A 17457-nucleotide genomic window follows, 5' to 3' on the forward strand; every position below is an offset into this window, starting at 1 on the left:
CCTGATGGTTTACATGGGTAGAGAATCCACTTGCAGTGTAGGAGACCTGAGTTTGATCTCTGGATCAGGAAGATTCCCTGAAGAAGGGAATGATAACCCACTCCAGAATTCTTGCCTGGAGAATTCCATGAACAAGAGGAACCTAGAGGGCTATAGTCCATGGGGATACCAGGAGTCAGACAGAACTGAGCGACCAACACTTTCATGTACTACCACATACTGGCTCTATAACCTTTAGCGAGTTTTATTCTGGACCCAACTTCTTCATCTATAAAAAGTGAGGATCAAAAAGTATTTGACAGAGCTGTTGAGAGAGTTACATGAGTTATAGTGGGTTATGTGAGAATAGCATGAATTTTGTATGTTAAGCCTTTAGCACAATGCCTGCCTTGTAAACAGAATATAATTACTAGCTGATGATAAGATTATTATGGTCATAACTAATGATAATTGTTATGGTTTATACTATCAGTGTAATAAATGTTCAAATGAAAAGTAAAAGGAGTTGTCAAATATCTCCATGTTTATTCTCTATGTTTTGTCCCAACTGAGTTGCACAGGCATGGGAAAAGCATTTTATTATTAATAATGTATTCTCCTTATTTCTATAATGATAGCTAGCTATCATTATAGATAGCTATCTATATTCTATAGATAGCTATCATTCTAGCTATCATTATAGGACATTATATAATGTCCTTTAGGACATTATATAATAAATCCAAGTTTCATCTTAGGAAGGAAGAGTTTGGATCTATATATAAGCCAGAGTCTGAATATACTTAAATATCTTCTGCTTGGAAATAATTGATCTGGGCTGGCTTAATATTTCAGTTGAAAAGGTTCATTTGTATTGTTTAAAGATATTTTTATTAATATAGATAACTTGTGCTAGTAACTGATAAATAGAATTCTTGCAGTATCAGCTTCATAATCCAACTTGCTATCTTTTCCTGTATTATCATCAAGAATCAAGGTACAGAATCCTGTTAAGAGGTACTCGGGAGTGGCCACGTGGTTGAAGTATAACGCCCACCCCCCATGAATGACATCGCTAAGTGGGCTCCTATCCAGCGGCTACAGGGTGCTTCCTCCCTCGGCCTTTCCTCACTCACCCTTGTCTCCCTCTTTCTCTCCCCTGCTTCCTCTCCCTCTCCATTATGTTGCTTGATTTATTCAGTCTGCACAGAAATGGCTCCAACTGTTCCAATCATCAATCTCCCGTGTGCCAAGCTGCCTCTCGGTCCCCTACAATGCACAGGCTGTGTCCTCTGTCCAAACATGGCCTTTTTTCACCTGGCTCTGACCTACTATAATCGAAGTCTTCCCTAATTTCCACCACCTTTTCCCTGCATGCCATGTTATTATTTTTACTTGCTGTTCTTCCCCGCTAGACTATCCGTTCCTTTTTGTGATGCTGTCCTGTAGAGTCCTGTAGATACTCCGACAAGTATCTGGTATGCAGTAGGCGCTCAGTAGTTTTCCACTGAATGGATAAATGAATGGATATATTTTGTACATAAAAATTTAAAATACTTTGCACAAGTTAAAAGACGCTAGCCTTGGTATGTCTAAGCAAAACAGGCTTAAGGTGTGTCTAGTATTTAATTTTCGGAGAAGGCAACGGCACCCCACTCCAGTACTCTTGCCTGGAAAATCCCATGGATGGAGGAGCCTGGTAGGCTGCAGTCCATGGGATCGCTAAGAGTCGGACACGACTAAGCGGCTTCACTTTCACTTTTCACTTTCACTCGTTGGAGAAGGAAATGGCAACTCACTCCAGTGTTCTTGCCTGGAGAATCCCAGGGACGGGGGAGCCTGGTGGGCTGCCGTCTATGGGATCACACAGAGTCGGACACGACTGAAGTGACTTAGCAGCAGCTGCAGTATTTAATTTTAGATTAAAATAGAAAAGCTTTTGTATTTTTAAAATTGGGCAGCATTTGGCACAGAGTTTTATTCCCATTGAAAAAGCAGTGCAATATTACAACTGTAGCTGTTGCAAAACTTTTAGATCTGATGAATAGTGATAAATAATGTCATGAAAGCAAACTTTCTGTATTTTAGTTTCCCTTAAAGTAATAAGAAAAAATCACTTAAAAATATATGAATATACTCAAATAATTTGGCATAATATTTGGTGAAGACAATGAAATGTTCTTGCGAACTTTTTTTTCCTCCTGTGTACTTTGTGTTTATAGCACTTAAGCAACCATGTTATTCAGTTTCCATTTTCTCTTGGTCTTGTGTGGAAACATATCCTTCATTGGAACAGGAATTAATTTAGAAGTCATTTGGCAAATAAGTGAAACCTATAACTCAAAGGTTCTTATGGTTTATATTATTTAGAGATGATAATGACTTATTATGTCCTACACACTGCTCTAAGCACTTCACATGAGTTGCATCTTTCTGCCCAGTGAGTTTGCTCATGATCCTGTGCAGAAGTGAGAAAGCAGATACAGAGGGGTTAAGAGATGGGCCCAGGAACTTCCCTGGCAGTCCAGCGATTAACAGTCCACCTTCCAACACAGAGGGTGCAGGTGTGATCCCTGGTCAGGGGGCTGAGATCCCACATGCCATGCAGCGTGGCCACAGGAGAAAAGAAATGCGCCCAGGGAAGGACAGGGAAGCCTGGAGTGCTGCAGTGCCTGGGGTCAGCGACGATCAACCGGAAAGCAGAGCGGGCCACTGGTAGTGCTGGGTCAGGCTGCCCTGGCGGTCTGGCTGTAGGGCCAAGTCCTTAACCATTCTCTTACCTGCCTCTGAGACCATCAGACTCTAGTTTCCACACACAGACTTGACTGTGCAATCCTGTATGTTGTTATGACAATGATAGTGTTGCATAATTTTTTTTTCTATCCAGTGAAAATGCTGTTTATTGATAAGGAGCTTTCCTATGTGATATTTAGTAAAGAGCATGAAGGCTAGTTTTCAGAGTCTCATTCTTTGCATTAAGAGTTTATTTTCTGCCATTTCAATTCTTAAATAGATGTTGCTATTGGAGCCCCACAGGAAGATGACTTGCAAGGTGCTATTTATATTTACAACGGCCGAGCTGATGGGATCTCAACAACCTTCTCACAGGTGGGATAATACTATTCTATTTTCAAAAAAAGCATTGGTAATAAATTCCTTCTTAAAACTTCCAGTGTTAACGTACACTTATTTTTCTTAACATGCCCTTTCAAATACTTAATACTGTTTCACCATTTTCTTATAATAACAGTAGATGGTCTCATTTTTAAGGTCATTAATAACTCTATGAAATCATTTTATTTCCATAAACAAGAGTTCTGGTTCACTTCCATCCTACTTTTTCTTTAACCTGTTCAGGATTTCTCTCTGCATTTCATCAGATTTATGTTCTGAGGTAATACCCCTGCTCTTCCAAGTAAGCCCATGTGGATTTGGTTAACTGTCTCGCTTCACGGCTAAGCCCCATCTTCCATGGAGGTTTCACAGGAAGAGCAAAGACATAGGAAACTATGTTCCTTTCAGTGCAAAGCAGTAAGATGAGAGCACTTTATTAAGGTTTCCTGACCTAACTCTGACTTTACTTTCATATTGTGAAAAATCAGGACATTTCATTGCATAGAAGAAAACTACATGCACATGCAGAGAAGAGAAATTTTTCCAAAGATACTCTTAGGGAAACTTTAGCTAATACTGTTATTTTTGATTAGGCAAAGTGGGTAAATGATCCTCTATATAGCATGAAAGATATATACTTGTCTATTAAAGAATACTAATTCTCTTGGACAACTCTGATACTTGTAAATCAATGTCTGGACATGAGATTAGACACGTGGGATAGCAAGCACATATCTGACTTCAGTTGTCCTTGTCAAATACTAAAAGGCAATCTGGCTAAACGAGATGGTTATTATAAATCTAAGTAGTAGGCTCCACTAAGTGATCATAAATGTCTTATTTTCTTATTGGTTTGATTCCTCATGTTGCTTAGGGAAATAAACATACAGCCTGAAAAGAAACTGAGGAGAGAGTGTCAGGAGTGTTTTAGGAGATCTTTACTATATAATTTTCCCTTTGCTCACAAGGTAAAGAAAGCGTTTTTTTTTTCACGTCACAAAATAGATGTCAGTTTTCCACTTCAAGCTGGAGACTACTCTTTCTCCCAGACACATGTATTTGCCTTAACTACAATGCATTTGTTAATAATGTGTCAGGGTTCATTATTTAACTAAGTCAGTGTTTCTCTGGGATATTAGATGTTTAAACCCTGCTTCTCGTTCAACTTTACTATTTTTTCAGAGAATTGAAGGACGTCAAATCAGTAAATCATTAAGTATGTTTGGACAGTCTTTATCTGGACAAATTGATGCAGATAACAATGGATATCTAGGTGAGTATAAAATTTACTGTATTTTATAAATTGAAATAAGCATTATTGTGGATGCTACTTTATGGTGAAGTACATACAACTGGTAGAAAAAAGTGCTGATTTACTAGTGAGTTTTTTCCTTCATTTTTAGTACTCTTGAATTCACAGATGGGTCAGAAATAATCAAACAATTACTAAGCTTTTACACTGTAGGTTACTTAATATTTTATTCCTTGTTTTCAAAAAAATTAAAAGCATTCGCAAGAATAAATCGAACATATGATGATAAAAAGAAGAGGGTTTTTTTTTTTTTTATAATTTGAAAGGAGATATCTCGGCGGGCATTCATAGTCCAAAAATCGAATTTTGTTTTAGTAAGGCTGTCTTTATATCATATGTTTATATCATAATGTTTTTGTTTATCTTATATGATAAAGGGATGAATGTCATTGTAAATGAGCAGATTCAGACACATGTGAAATGAATCTTAAGATGTAAGCATATCTTTTCTAATTAATTTTCTGTAAATAGTATTTTGATATAGTCACAAGGTGATATGTACTTAAGTATTTATGGCTGAAAGTAATTCTCTTTGACTAATGATGATCATTAATCTGTGTTATTTTTTTCTTCCCCCAGATGTAGCAGTTGGTGCTTTTCGGTCTGATTCTGCTGTGTTGCTAAGGTAAGGTTGATAGATTTCACCACTTAACGACAATTGGGCTTAATTGTAAATGATGGGAGGCAGTTTTTAAAATCAGCATGATGGTGACCTCATAACACTCTTTTTGGTACTCTGAAATTTAATTATTGAACTTAGGATACTTTTCCCATCTTACCTGGATATATACTTAAATCATCTAAGTCAATATTTTTAGAGATTTTAGTAAAAATTTATTTTGATTCATACATGAAAGTATAATTGAGTGTATATATACATATATATATGCTATTAAGCAGTTTCATAAAATTACTTGATCAGTGGAAACTGACAATGCAAATGTATTTGTCACCTTAATGAAAAATAATTGTGCAATTAACATTGCTAATTTTATTTCCTTCTTAGAACAAGACCTGTAGTGATTGTCGAAGCTTCTTTAAACCACCCCGAGTCAGTAAATAGAACAAATTTTAACTGTATTGAAAATGGATTGCCCTCTGTGTGCATGGATCTGACACTCTGCTTCTCATATAAAGGCAAAGAGGTTCCAGATTATATCGGTAAGGGTGCCCTTACAGAATTGACGCCTGACAGAATATGCACTTCCCTCATAAACCCCATGATCATCTTTCGAGGCTTTTCCCTATTTCACCATGGAGTGGTTTTTAGGGCAGGAGACAGCAGCCTTTCTTCATCACCTTCCGGATTCTCGCTGTGTTCCAATGAGTTGGATAAGTTAAGGCTTCAGTTGTCTAAATATTATGGCAAGAAGTAGAACAAAAATATCACTTATTGTATTATTTAAGGTGAACTAACTGAGCTTAGTCTGTAAGATCTCTTTAAAATAAAAAGAGCATCACCATAGCTCCTCCTGTTTTACTAGGCTTACTGAAGTCTTGAGCGGGCAGACCTGAGAGGAAGAAGTTTCTTTTCTTCTTATCCTATCCTGCTTGGGTAATTGAAGAAGCTTCTCTGAAAGTCTGGATCCTGGGTCTAATTTAGATAAATAACATGCATCTCTTCAGGATTTACTATGACAATCGGTTCCTAAGAGCCATGCCCATATGCCTGCACATAGATAGCTCTCAATTATCCGCTCTGGAGAAAGTGGCTTATATATATAATTTTATTTATTTTTGACCATGCTAGGTCTTTGCTGCTTTGTGCAGGCTTTCTCTGCTTGCAGAGAGTGGGGGCCACTCTTCGTTTCGATGCATGGGCTCCTCATTGCAGTGACTCCGCTTGTTGTGGAGCGCAGGTTCTAGAAGCATGGGCTTCAGGACTTGTGGTACGCAGGCTTGGTCGTTGTGGCCTGTGGGCCCCACAGAGCACAGGTTTCGTAGCTGAAGCATGTGGGCTCGGGAGTTGTGGCTCAAGGGCTTATTTGCATGTGCAATCTTCCTAGACCAGGGATTGAACCTGTGACCCCTGCATTGGCAAGCAGATTCTTTTTTTAATTGGAGGATAATTACTTTACAATATTGTGATGATTCCTGCCGTACATCAGCATGAATCAGACATAGGTTCACGTATGTTCGCTCTCTCTTGTACCTCCCTCCCGCCTCTCTCCTCATCCCACCCCTCTGGGTTTTCACGGAGCACAGCAAATTCCCACTGGCGATCTGTTTTACGTATGGAGATGTATATGTTTCAGTGCTATTCTCTCGCATCATCCCACCCTTCCCTTCCCCCGCTGTGTCCAAAAGTCTGTCCTTTGTGTCTGCGTCTCCTTTCGCTGCCCTGTAAGTAAGGTCATCAGTACCATCTCTAGATTCCATATATATGTGTTATTATATGATATTTGTCTTTCTCTTTCTGGTTTGCTTCTCTCTGTATAATAGGCTTTAGGTTCATCCACCTCATTGAGCTGACTTAAATGCATTCCTTTCTATTGCTGAGTAATATTCCATTTTGTATATGTACCACAACTTCTTTATCCATTCATCTTTTGATGAACATCTAGGTTGCTTTCATGTCCTGGCTATTGTAAATAGTGCTGCAATAAATACTGGGGTACGTGTGTCTTTTTCAATGAAGACTTCCTCACGGTATAGTCCCATAGTGGGATTGCTGAGTCACATGGTAGTTTTCTTCCTGGTTTCTTAAGGAATCTCCACACTGTTCCCCATAGTAGCTGTATCACTTTGCATTCCCACCAAGAGTACAACAGGGTTCCCTTTTCTCCACACCGTCTCCAGCATTTATTGTCTGTAGACTTTTAGATGATGATCATTCTGACTGGTGTGAGATGATACCTCATTGTAATTTTGATTTGCATTTCTCTAATAATGGGCAATGTTGAGCATCTTTTCATGTGTTTATTAGCCATCTGTGTGTCTTCTTTGAAGAAATGTTTGGTTACTCTTCTGTAATTTTTTGGATTGCATTGTTTATTTTTCTGGTATTGAGCTACGTGAGCTGTTTGTATATTTTAGAGATTAATCCTTTGTCAATTGTTTCATTTCTATTATTTTCTCCCAGTCTGAGGGTTGTCTTTTTACTTTGCTTATAGTTTCCTTTGTTATGCAAAGGCTTTCAAGCTTAATTAGGTTCCATTTGTTTATTTTTGTTTTTATTTTCATTATATTAGGAGGTGGGTCATTAGGAGGATCTTGCTGTGGTTTATGTCAAAGAGTGTTCTGGCAGGCAGGTTCTTATCCACTGTGCCCCCAGGGGAGTCCTGAAAACTAGCTTTGATGTGGTTCATCCAACATTTTGGTTAATCTCAGATCTTATATATGTCACTTCATAAGCCTTATTTTTCTTCTAGCAAGTTAATGTTCCTAATTATATTATATTTAAGCTAATGTTAGGATAACTACTAATGAAACTGGCCCATGGTAGGAGAGAGACATAAAAGAGTTTACCGTTTTGGTGTTAAAAATTCATGTTTCCTGTACCCCGCAAGACCTGTCAAGAGTTGTTCACAAACTTGACCATGCAGGTTGTCCTCTGAACTTCATGAAAGGAAGCAAATACTGAACCAAGCTTTAGATATGTGACAGAGGCCTCAGTCTAAATTAGCCTGTAATAAGAAGTATAGGATGAGCCTGATATTTCTACTTTAGATCAGATTCATTTTTTTAACTTTAATTTTATTCGAGTATAGTTGGTTTGCAATGTTTTTAGTTTCTGGGGTACAGCAAAGTGATTCAGTTATACATATATTCATTCTTTCTTAGATTCTTTTCTTACAGATATAGATCAGATTCATGTTTAATAACACTGCAAAAGTCCTCATTAAAGATTCGGTGATGGGACAGTGAGCAGAACCTCCATCTGATTATTGATTGAAGAAGTAGCCATTTGAGAGCCTGACCCTAGCAGCACAGTGACGCGGGCAAACGGATGGGTTATCTGAGAGACACGTTAAATAGATAGAACTATTCTCCTCTATGGAAAATCAGTGTGTGCTGTACCAGCAATTCCATTGTGACCAAATACTTCTTTAAATGGTGGAAAACAAATATATGAAAATCATAAATAAGCATAGCATTGTTGCTGAAGCACACTTTATAGTTGTTGTAAAATGACTCCTTGGGAGAAATAATTCACATGGTAAACATATTTAGCAAAACCAGGACATTTTGACTCTTACTGCAAGTGGATTTGTATTTCCCTTCTTTCACGTACTTCTTGTCTGAGCTCAGGGTGATGAATTTGTAGATGGCAATTTCAGTTGCAACTCTGTCTCTGAGGCACTGAATCTCGGTTATTGTAATTCTGAAGATGAACTTTATTTTCTAAATAAAAAGAATGATGAAACATTCATTTGAAGTTTGTAGGAGTGATGTAGGTTTTATATTTATGTTTCCTTGAAGTAAGTAGATAAAATCCTCCCATAAGAAGTTACTCCTAAAGTATAAATGAACACTTGAGGAACTATATAAATTATTTTAAACATCACTTATGAATTATTGTTCCTGTTTAATGAATGACATCTCAGAAGACTATTAGATATAACTTGTTTTGCAAGGAAACTTTTTATTTTTCAATTTTTTATATTGAGGTATAATTGGAATACATTATATTAGGTTCAGGAGTACAACATGGTGATTCAATATTTGTGTATATTGTGAAAGAGTCACCAAGACAATCATCCCTCATCATACATAATTGTAAATTTCTTTCTTGTGTTGAGAAATTTTAATACTCACTTAGCATCTTTCAAATGTGCAATACAGTGTAATTAACTGCAGCTCTCTGATAGCTCAGTTGGTAAAGAATTCACCTGCAATGCAGGAGACTCTGGTTCAATTCCTGGGTCAGGAAGATCCACTGGAGAAGGGATAGGCTACCCACTTCAGTATTCTTGGGCTTTCCTTGTGGCTCAATTGGTAAGGAATCCACCTGCAATGTGGGAGACCTGGGTTCAATCCCTGGGTTGGGAAGATCCCCTGGAGAAGGGAAAGGCTACCCACTCCAGTGTTCTGGCCTAGAGAATTCCGTGAATAGTGGAGTCAATGGGGTCACAAAGAGTTGGGACATGACTTGAGCGACTTTCACTTTCACCATGCCATACATTACATCCCCATGACTTATCTGGAACTTTGTACCTTTTGATCTTCTTCGCATGTATTTCCCATCCTGCACCCCTCACCTCTGACAGCTACCACTCTGACAAAGAACCCTTTAAATCTAAGAAATAGATCTTTCTCTCCTAAACAGATCAGTCTTGGAATTGTTTGGTTGTAAATTTTTCTTGTTTTTTTTTGTTTGTTTGTTTGTTTATTGGCGATCTTCTTTAGCAGATGATCATTTACTATGTCAGATTTGAAATAAATTCTTATCAAACTGCCAGAATATTTATCAAGAGAATGTCGGGCTACATTCACTTTTGCACAAATCAACACTGGAAGATCAAGCCAGAAATCAATAAAGATAAGGAAGAGAAATACTCAGGGTCTAGGGCTGGAAAGGAGATGTCAGAATCAACTGTTATATAGGTTTGATTTACATCATGTGTTCACTATACATTAAAAAAAAATAAAAAGAAAGGTAGCAGCCCCTCAAATTAGAAACAAATGAAAATAAATGAACCCAAACCATACCTGAAGGGCTTCTCTGGTAGCTCAGTAGTAAAGAATCCACCTGCCAAGCAGGAGACAGGTTTGACCCCTGGGGGTCAGAAAGATCCACTGGAGAAGGAAATGGCAACCCACTCCAGTATTCCTGCTTGGGAAATTCCATGGACAGAGGAGCCTGACTGCTACAGTTCATGGGATCACAAAGAATCAGACACTACCGCACAACTATGCAGCAGCAGCAGTAGCAAATCATATATGAAATTAGTTCTGTAACCACACAAGATACAAGTATTCCAGGTGACATTTGCCTGCAGTACTCTGCAAGTTCTTCCTCAGTCAGATGTTCTAATGACAAAAGGACTCAAAGAAGGCTGAAACTTTACTCAGAACTTTTATGATCAGTAACAACTTTGGTATTGTAGTTTTGAAATGTTTATATATGGGTGGTGGTATTGGTTTAGTTGCTAAGTCGTGTCTGACCTTTACAGCGCCATGGACTATAACCCACCAGGCTCCTCTGTCCATAGGATTTTTCAGGCAAGAATACTGGAGTGGGTTGCCATTTCCTTCTCCAGTTTATATATGGGAGGATTAAGCAAATAACCAAAGATGTTAATTTTCAAAGTTTATAATTTTTTAAAAATTTGTAAAAATAATTTTTGAAATATACATTTTAAATTGTTTCCTCTTTCATATTTCAGGTTAGTTTTTAGAAAGTAATTTAATAAAGATAATTTAATATGTTCCCAGTATGCTATATAACTGTGACTATCATCACTTCAAAGATAAAGAAAATAAATTAATACTGTATTAATTATATTCATTGCAATTCTCTCTACATTTTTGCAGTTTTGCTTTATAACATGAGTCTGGATGTGAACCGAAAGGCAGAGTCTCCATCGAGATTTTACTTTTCTTCCAATGGAACTTATGATGTGATTACGAGAAGCATAAAAGTATCGAGCAAAGCAACTAGCTGCCAAACACATCAAGCATTTATGCGGGTAATGTAAACTTGTTTTTGTTAACAGATATGTCAGCTTCAGTGTTATCAATACATTTAATTCTTATTGCATTGGTATGTTTTATAAAACCTAGTGAAAAGTGTTAATGCCTCCCAAACTAATCTACTGCTCTGTAGTCTCAATGTTAGACAACCCTGTGACCTGGGTAATTCAAACCCTGCTTACTGCTGCGTCTTTGTTTCATCTTTATCACATTGAGGGCATCTCTGTTTTTAAGAATCTGCCTTTTCCTATCCTCAGTTGTTACTGTCCCATCTCTGTTTACATGCTTGCCTAAAGATGTAAATATCAGGTAGCTCTGCGAGCCCCAAATCTATGCCTGGTAGATTCTGGGGGCTGGGGGCAGGCCGTGGAAGTTGGTTTGCTTTTCATGTGACTTTAAGAAGCAGAATTGAATGTGCTGCTTTGGGATCGTGCCTTTGTCTCTGAGCCAGCACTGTTGGTGATGTCAGTGGGAACTCACACAGTTGTCGCGTGGTGGGGATCATCTGTGGGCCGGGATGATGGCTCTCAGGATGGTTTGGTGTGTATTCTGCCAAAGCGTAGCCGATTTCATGTTTCTTTTATTAAAACACTCATTCCCAAACTGATCATCACATTCCTTGCATTGGTCACATTTTATCGTATGAAGCAGCGCCAGGTCTTTTTCATTAGGGAATGGTCTACTTCATCAGAAAATCTATTGTCACAAAAAAGCCAAACTATTCCCGGGAGCCCTTTCTGGGATTTCAAATAGTAGCCTCAGCTTAGACCTTAATTTTCCCTTAGATGCTTATTCCAAGCAAATGCAAGCAAGCAACAGGACTATTAAATGTTAAAAGCAATAATCCTTATGCTATTTCCTCATTTCCCTTAACAATTTTTATTATTGTACTAGGGTAAAGCTACTAAATGGTTGAGAGCCAAAAGCATAGAATGATATTAGAGTAACCATCGTTGATGTGGTGGGGATTAGAGAGGTTTTTAAAAAATTCTACACAGTTAATTTTATTCCAGTTAACCAATTTTAGAGACTAACATTGAGATCATTTTATACTTCCACCTTTTTCCCTTCTATTTGCCATGCAACAACGGGGCCAGATGCCATGATCTTAGTTTAATATTTATTCTTAAGCTGGCTCTTTCACTTTCCTCCTTCACCCTCATGTAGAAGCTCTTTAGTTCCTCTTCACTTTCTGCCATTAAGAGTGCTATCATCTGCATATCTGAGGTTGTTGATATAGTGCTTCTAATGAGTAGTCATGTTTAAAAACAATTGGACTATATTATGATGATCTTTGACCCAGTTTGTTTCACTTTTTCTATTTCATATTCAGTCCTCACATTTCATTTAGTTTATGCTCTCCAATTTTTGGAGATTTTTTTTTCTTTCTTTCTTTTTTCTTTTTTTTTTGATGCTCTTTCTCGTCTTTATCAAGTGTAGTAGAAAAAAGCTTTTGTATACATATATAAAAAATATGTATTATATATATTTTAGAAAGCTTAATTTTTGCCTAACTAAAAAATTGAGGCCATTTTAAAGATAATAGAAGGACCAGCACTAGACTCTGATAAATATATTGTGTTGAATTTGTATAAACGGCAGTAAATTGATCTGATTTTATTGGTCCTGTTTCTTGGTATTGTTCCTATGACTAAGGGTCCATCAAAATTGTGCACATTCCTCAGAATAAGCTTGTACCCGAAATGACAATTGAGCAGCGGTTTCTATGTCCGTTGCATGTGTGCTTGTTGTGTTACCATGGTAGTGACAACAGCAGGTTACAGCCATGACTTTGGGCCATACTGCCGAAGTCAAAAATAGCATTTAGCTCTGGGATTGGTACATAGTGGGACTGTTTATTTAAAAAGGATTGGTTCTCCCAATGTTGTTTTTCCTTTCTAAATTACCTTGCTTTTGTTTGGGACATTTTTTAAATCTGTTACATAGAAAGTCAGAAGGCTACTCCAACACCCTCCCTCGCAACAAATCCAAAGGGTAGGTGGAAAAGCTACAGAAGCAGCTGTCCTAACCTTGAGTTTGGTCAAGGACTTGCAGCTGTTATTTGGGAAGAGGTAAGAAGATAATGTGCGCATTTCCCACCCCCACCAGCATGGTATCCAGGGCATTCAGAAACATTCATTGAATTGCTCCTTTGTTCTGGAAAGCATGTCTGGTGTCAGGGGTGTATTATACACATGCATCCTACCTCTGCACGGGTTACAATTAAATAAGGTGATACTTTGTAATTATTGTTCTCAGGCCCACAGCCCCACCTCTCAGAGGACAACCCGCCTGCTCCTTGGGCATGCTTCCCTTGTATAGGTTCTGTTGGCTATACCAATCAAGCTCTACTCCTCCTTCCAATTAATTTAATAGATATTGAGTACCTGCATGGTGTCAGGTTCTATTTGAGACTTTTATATAGGTCAATGACTGAAACATAAAAAAGGTTACTACCCTTATAGAGCTTATAGTGTAGTGTGGTGAGATAAACAACAGTAATAAAATGTAAATTTTATAGCATTTTTGAGGAAGATAAGAATGTTAGTTGCTCAGTCTTTTCCGACTCTTTGCTACCCCATGGACTCTAGCCCACCAGGCTCCTCTGTCCATGGAATTCTCTAGGCAAGAATATTGGAGTAACCATTCATTTATCCAGGGGATCTTCCTGACCCGGGGAATGAATCTGGGTCTCCTGCATTGCTGGCAGATTCTTTACCATCTGAGCCACCATACGGGTAATGGAAAAAGGAAAGGAGAGCAGGCAGAGCACAGGAAATGAGTGCTGGGGAAGGAGTAAAGGGTGCAATTTTAAATAGGGTGGTCAGAGTGAGTTTCATTCAGAAGGTGACATTTGAGCAAAGACTTGAAGGAAGCAAGGAAATGACTAGGGGCAATGCAGATACCTGGGGCATTGGTCCTCAACTTTGGCATCCAACAGCATCACCTGGGAAGCTGGTTAAAACCACAGATTGCTGGGCCCCACTTAGAGTTCTTGATTCAGTAAATCTTCAGTGAGGCCTGAAAGTTTCCATTTCTACAAAGGGTGCAGGTGATGGTGATGCTGCCAGTTTGGAAACTATGCTTTGAGAATCCCTCATCCAGGAGGAGAACAGTACAGAAAGAAGAATTAGGTTAAAAAAAAAAAAAAAAACCCTCAAGACAAGAACATGCCTGGTTGTTTTGGAGAATCATGGGGAGGCAAGGATGGCTGGAAAAGAGAACAGGGGGAGAGTAGTAGAAAAAAAGGTCAGATCACATAAGATCTGTGATTTTCTTTCTCCAAATAATATGGGATCTATTGTAGAGTTTGGAGCAAGAGAGGTGACATGATATAACTGAGTAATAATAAGGAATACTCTAATTGCTTCCTAATTGCTATGTTGAGACTAGGCAGCCACAGGTTGACACAGGAAGAGGATACTTCAGTAAGTCAGCTGAGAGATGATGGCTCCAGTGAAGACGGTGGTAGTGGATATGGTGAAAAACAGGGGAAGACAGATCCTGCACAATTTACTGAAAGATTGGATGTCTAACATTCGAGAAAGAAAGAAAGGCTCCGAAATGATTCCAAGGTTGTTAGCCCAAGCTACTAGAAGAATACGGTTTTCATCAATAGGGCAAGGGAAACAACTCTCAGGTGGAAAATGTTGAAGTTCAGTTGTGGACCTGCTGAGCTGGAGAGATTTGTTTTATTGTTAAGTGTATAGAGCAATTCAGCATTTAAATATACTCATCTGGAGTTGGAGAATGCCATGGAACTGGAAATACAATGCCTCTTTGGCTTATGAATGAGGTTTAAAGTCATATGAGATGGTTGAGATCATGCCAAGAAGAGAGAAGAGCCAAGGTCTGTCCTCTGGGCACTACACCGTGAAGAAATTGAAAGAGAAGGCTTACAATGGAGATGAGAAGGACCAGTCAGTAAGGAAGGAAATCAAAAGCTCCTGGCATCCTGGAGGTGAAGTAAATAAAGCAGGGTAAAGAGGAGGGCATGATGATGTTTTCAGTGCTTCTGCTTAGTCAAATAAGATGAAGACTAAGAACTCACCATTGGGATTGGCAGTGTAGAAGTTATTGGTGATCACAACAGCCTTTCAGAGGAATAGTAGAGGGAAAGGAGGAGAAGAACTGGAGACAGAGAGTAGTTTATTCACAGATTCTTGCTGCAAAGGGGGCTGAAGAAAAGGGGTTGGGAGTCAGTAGCTGACAGGAGAAGTAAAGCGACTTTTTTTTTTAAGATAAGAGGAGTAGCATGTTTTTATGCTGATGGGTATGTTCTAATAGAGTGAAACATTTAGGAAATAGATGAGAGGAAAGAATCGTTGGAGCAAAGTTCTCAAGGCAAAAGCAGTGGGATTTAATTATACAAATGAAGAATTGATTCTAGGTAGGCACATGCATAGTTCGTTTGTTTATGTGCAGATGTTGGGCACGTGTGGTTGGGAGAACTGGAAGCTCTCTTCTGATTGCTTTAATCTTCTCAATGAAGCAAGAAGCAGAGTCATTAGCTTCAGTTAGAATGGAAGAGGTGGTGTTTAGTTTGGGATGAAGATGTGAAATAGTCTTCTCAGAGTGTGAGAGAGTGAGAAGGAATAGTATGGTCCTGAGATGGCATTAGGCTCTCTCTTGCATCAGAAGGTGAGATGAGTCAGTAGGGCTGTGGTTTTTCCCAGTCACATTCAGCCTGATAGGTGGGAGTAGATGACAGTCAGCCGTGGCTGTGGTCTGCCAATAGAGTGACACAAAGAAGAGTTGAGGAGTAAGCAAGTGAGTGGTTATGGTGTTGGCCATGAAGGTGAGGAGAGGAGAGAGGACATGAGGAGGTGGGTGAGGAACAGGGGGAGAAAGCTGATTGTGAGGTCCCAGTGGGATCAGCAAATTGTTGGACTTGAGTATTAAAGACAATGAGCCAGATAGATCTCACCAGTTTTACATGTAAGAGCCGTTGCGGATCTGAAGGTGAGCAATGACTGAATTTTGTTTTTATTCTTTCGCATAATCCATTGGTAATCTCATGTAAGTGAAAATTTTTAACCCTACTTATATTTTAAAAACCTGTCACAGTGTTTGATGGTAGATAATTTGGCTATTTTTAAAATTCCAAATCTTCTCAAAAATCTTGACCTTTATTACATCCTTTTCTTTTAATCACACATTTTAGTTTCATATATTAGATCTTCTTAGAATGTGGTAGACATTTTTAACAATTAATAATGAAAACATCACTGGAATATAAATTTGTTGGTATGTTATTTTTCTGAGACTATATGGTCATTTTTCTGGTTGGTAAGCACATCAGTTTTCTCAAGTCTACTTAATCTACTCATAATTAAAACAGGTATTACATAAGATTGTTTTATGTGAATTGTCAAAATGTGTTCTTCAGAAAATACGAAGGTAGAAATTATTATTTTTTCCTTATAGATCTCCATTTTTTAGTTGTCTAAAATTATGCCAAGCTTTAATTTTTGCTATTAGAGCCTTAAAATTATTGGATGTTATGAAAGAAGAAACTAGAATTTAGAGTTGGGAGTTAATATAAGGTTGTTATGATAGAAAAGAATGGTTAATTTTTATGAATTATAGTGTTTTATCTATCAGAATTTTATTAGTTATCACTTTTCCCTTTATTAAAATGTTCCCTCATTCATGTAAGCATATGAAAATGAATCTTTGTCTTTGTCGCCTTCATAAGTACAACTTGATTTGGTCTTAGAGACTTCTTAGGAAAAGAGCTTAGGACAGGGGATAATTTTGAGGCTATTTTGATTTAGGAAAACCTAATCAATGATTGCCAACAGTTTTTTAGAAATGTTGGAGCAGCCATGCCAGTGAGACTTACCTTAAGGTTTTTAAAGATGACGTTTCTTAATTGATCTTGATGGAATCTCTGCATCAAAACACTCACTGATGTTTGGAAAGAGAACTAACGATCCAATGAGCTCAGTGGCCTTAGCCTGTTCTATAACAAGCATGAAATCAACCTGCCTGTGTATTTAGTAGACTATAGTTGATTCTTTCTTTGCTTTCTCTGAATCCTAGGTTTCTAAAATAATGGAATTTTATTTTGTTACATGATTCTTTGGGTGACTTCTAAAACCCAACATTTTCAGTAATAACTACAAAGAAATGAATGTGTATTTGATTAGTAAATATATTTTTTGTATTTTATTTGCTTATATTTTTAAGCTGTACAAAGTTTATACATAGTTTAATGAAGTACCATTTGCTCCAAAGTAGTTATATTTTAACCTCAACACACTATGGACTTTCTGCTGAAAATCTAAGTGCAAGCAAACTACATAACTATACTGATATTACGGTATCCTAGAAGTAGGTTGGTTATTCCAACATATATTAATTCTTTGTTAGATTCAAGGTCTTTGAAGGTATTATCTTTTGCATGTTTGTAT

General features: G+C 37.9%; 1 protein-coding gene across 4 annotated transcripts in view; it reads left to right on the forward strand.

Moving 5' to 3' along the window:
- ITGA4 (integrin subunit alpha 4) overlaps positions 1 to 17457 on the forward strand; it is an 88118-nt gene that overhangs the window by 37417 nt on the left and 33244 nt on the right. For 3 of the 4 annotated variants that reach the window (XM_065931872.1, XM_065931874.1, XM_065931873.1), the window contains 5 exons: positions 2993 to 3087; positions 4276 to 4366; positions 4985 to 5030; positions 5412 to 5566; positions 10883 to 11037. In XM_065931872.1, the coding sequence (XP_065787944.1) occupies positions 2993 to 3087; positions 4276 to 4366; positions 4985 to 5030; positions 5412 to 5566; positions 10883 to 11037 (542 nt within the window). Of the gene's footprint in view, positions 1 to 2992; positions 3088 to 4275; positions 4367 to 4984; positions 5031 to 5411; positions 5567 to 10882; positions 11038 to 17457 lie in introns of those variants that run through there. The other variant, XR_010662515.1, reaches the window with a different exon arrangement.

This window comes from Muntiacus reevesi, chromosome 3, assembly GCF_963930625.1.
Source record: "Muntiacus reevesi chromosome 3, mMunRee1.1, whole genome shotgun sequence".
Taxonomy (NCBI): domain Eukaryota; kingdom Metazoa; phylum Chordata; class Mammalia; order Artiodactyla; family Cervidae; genus Muntiacus; species Muntiacus reevesi.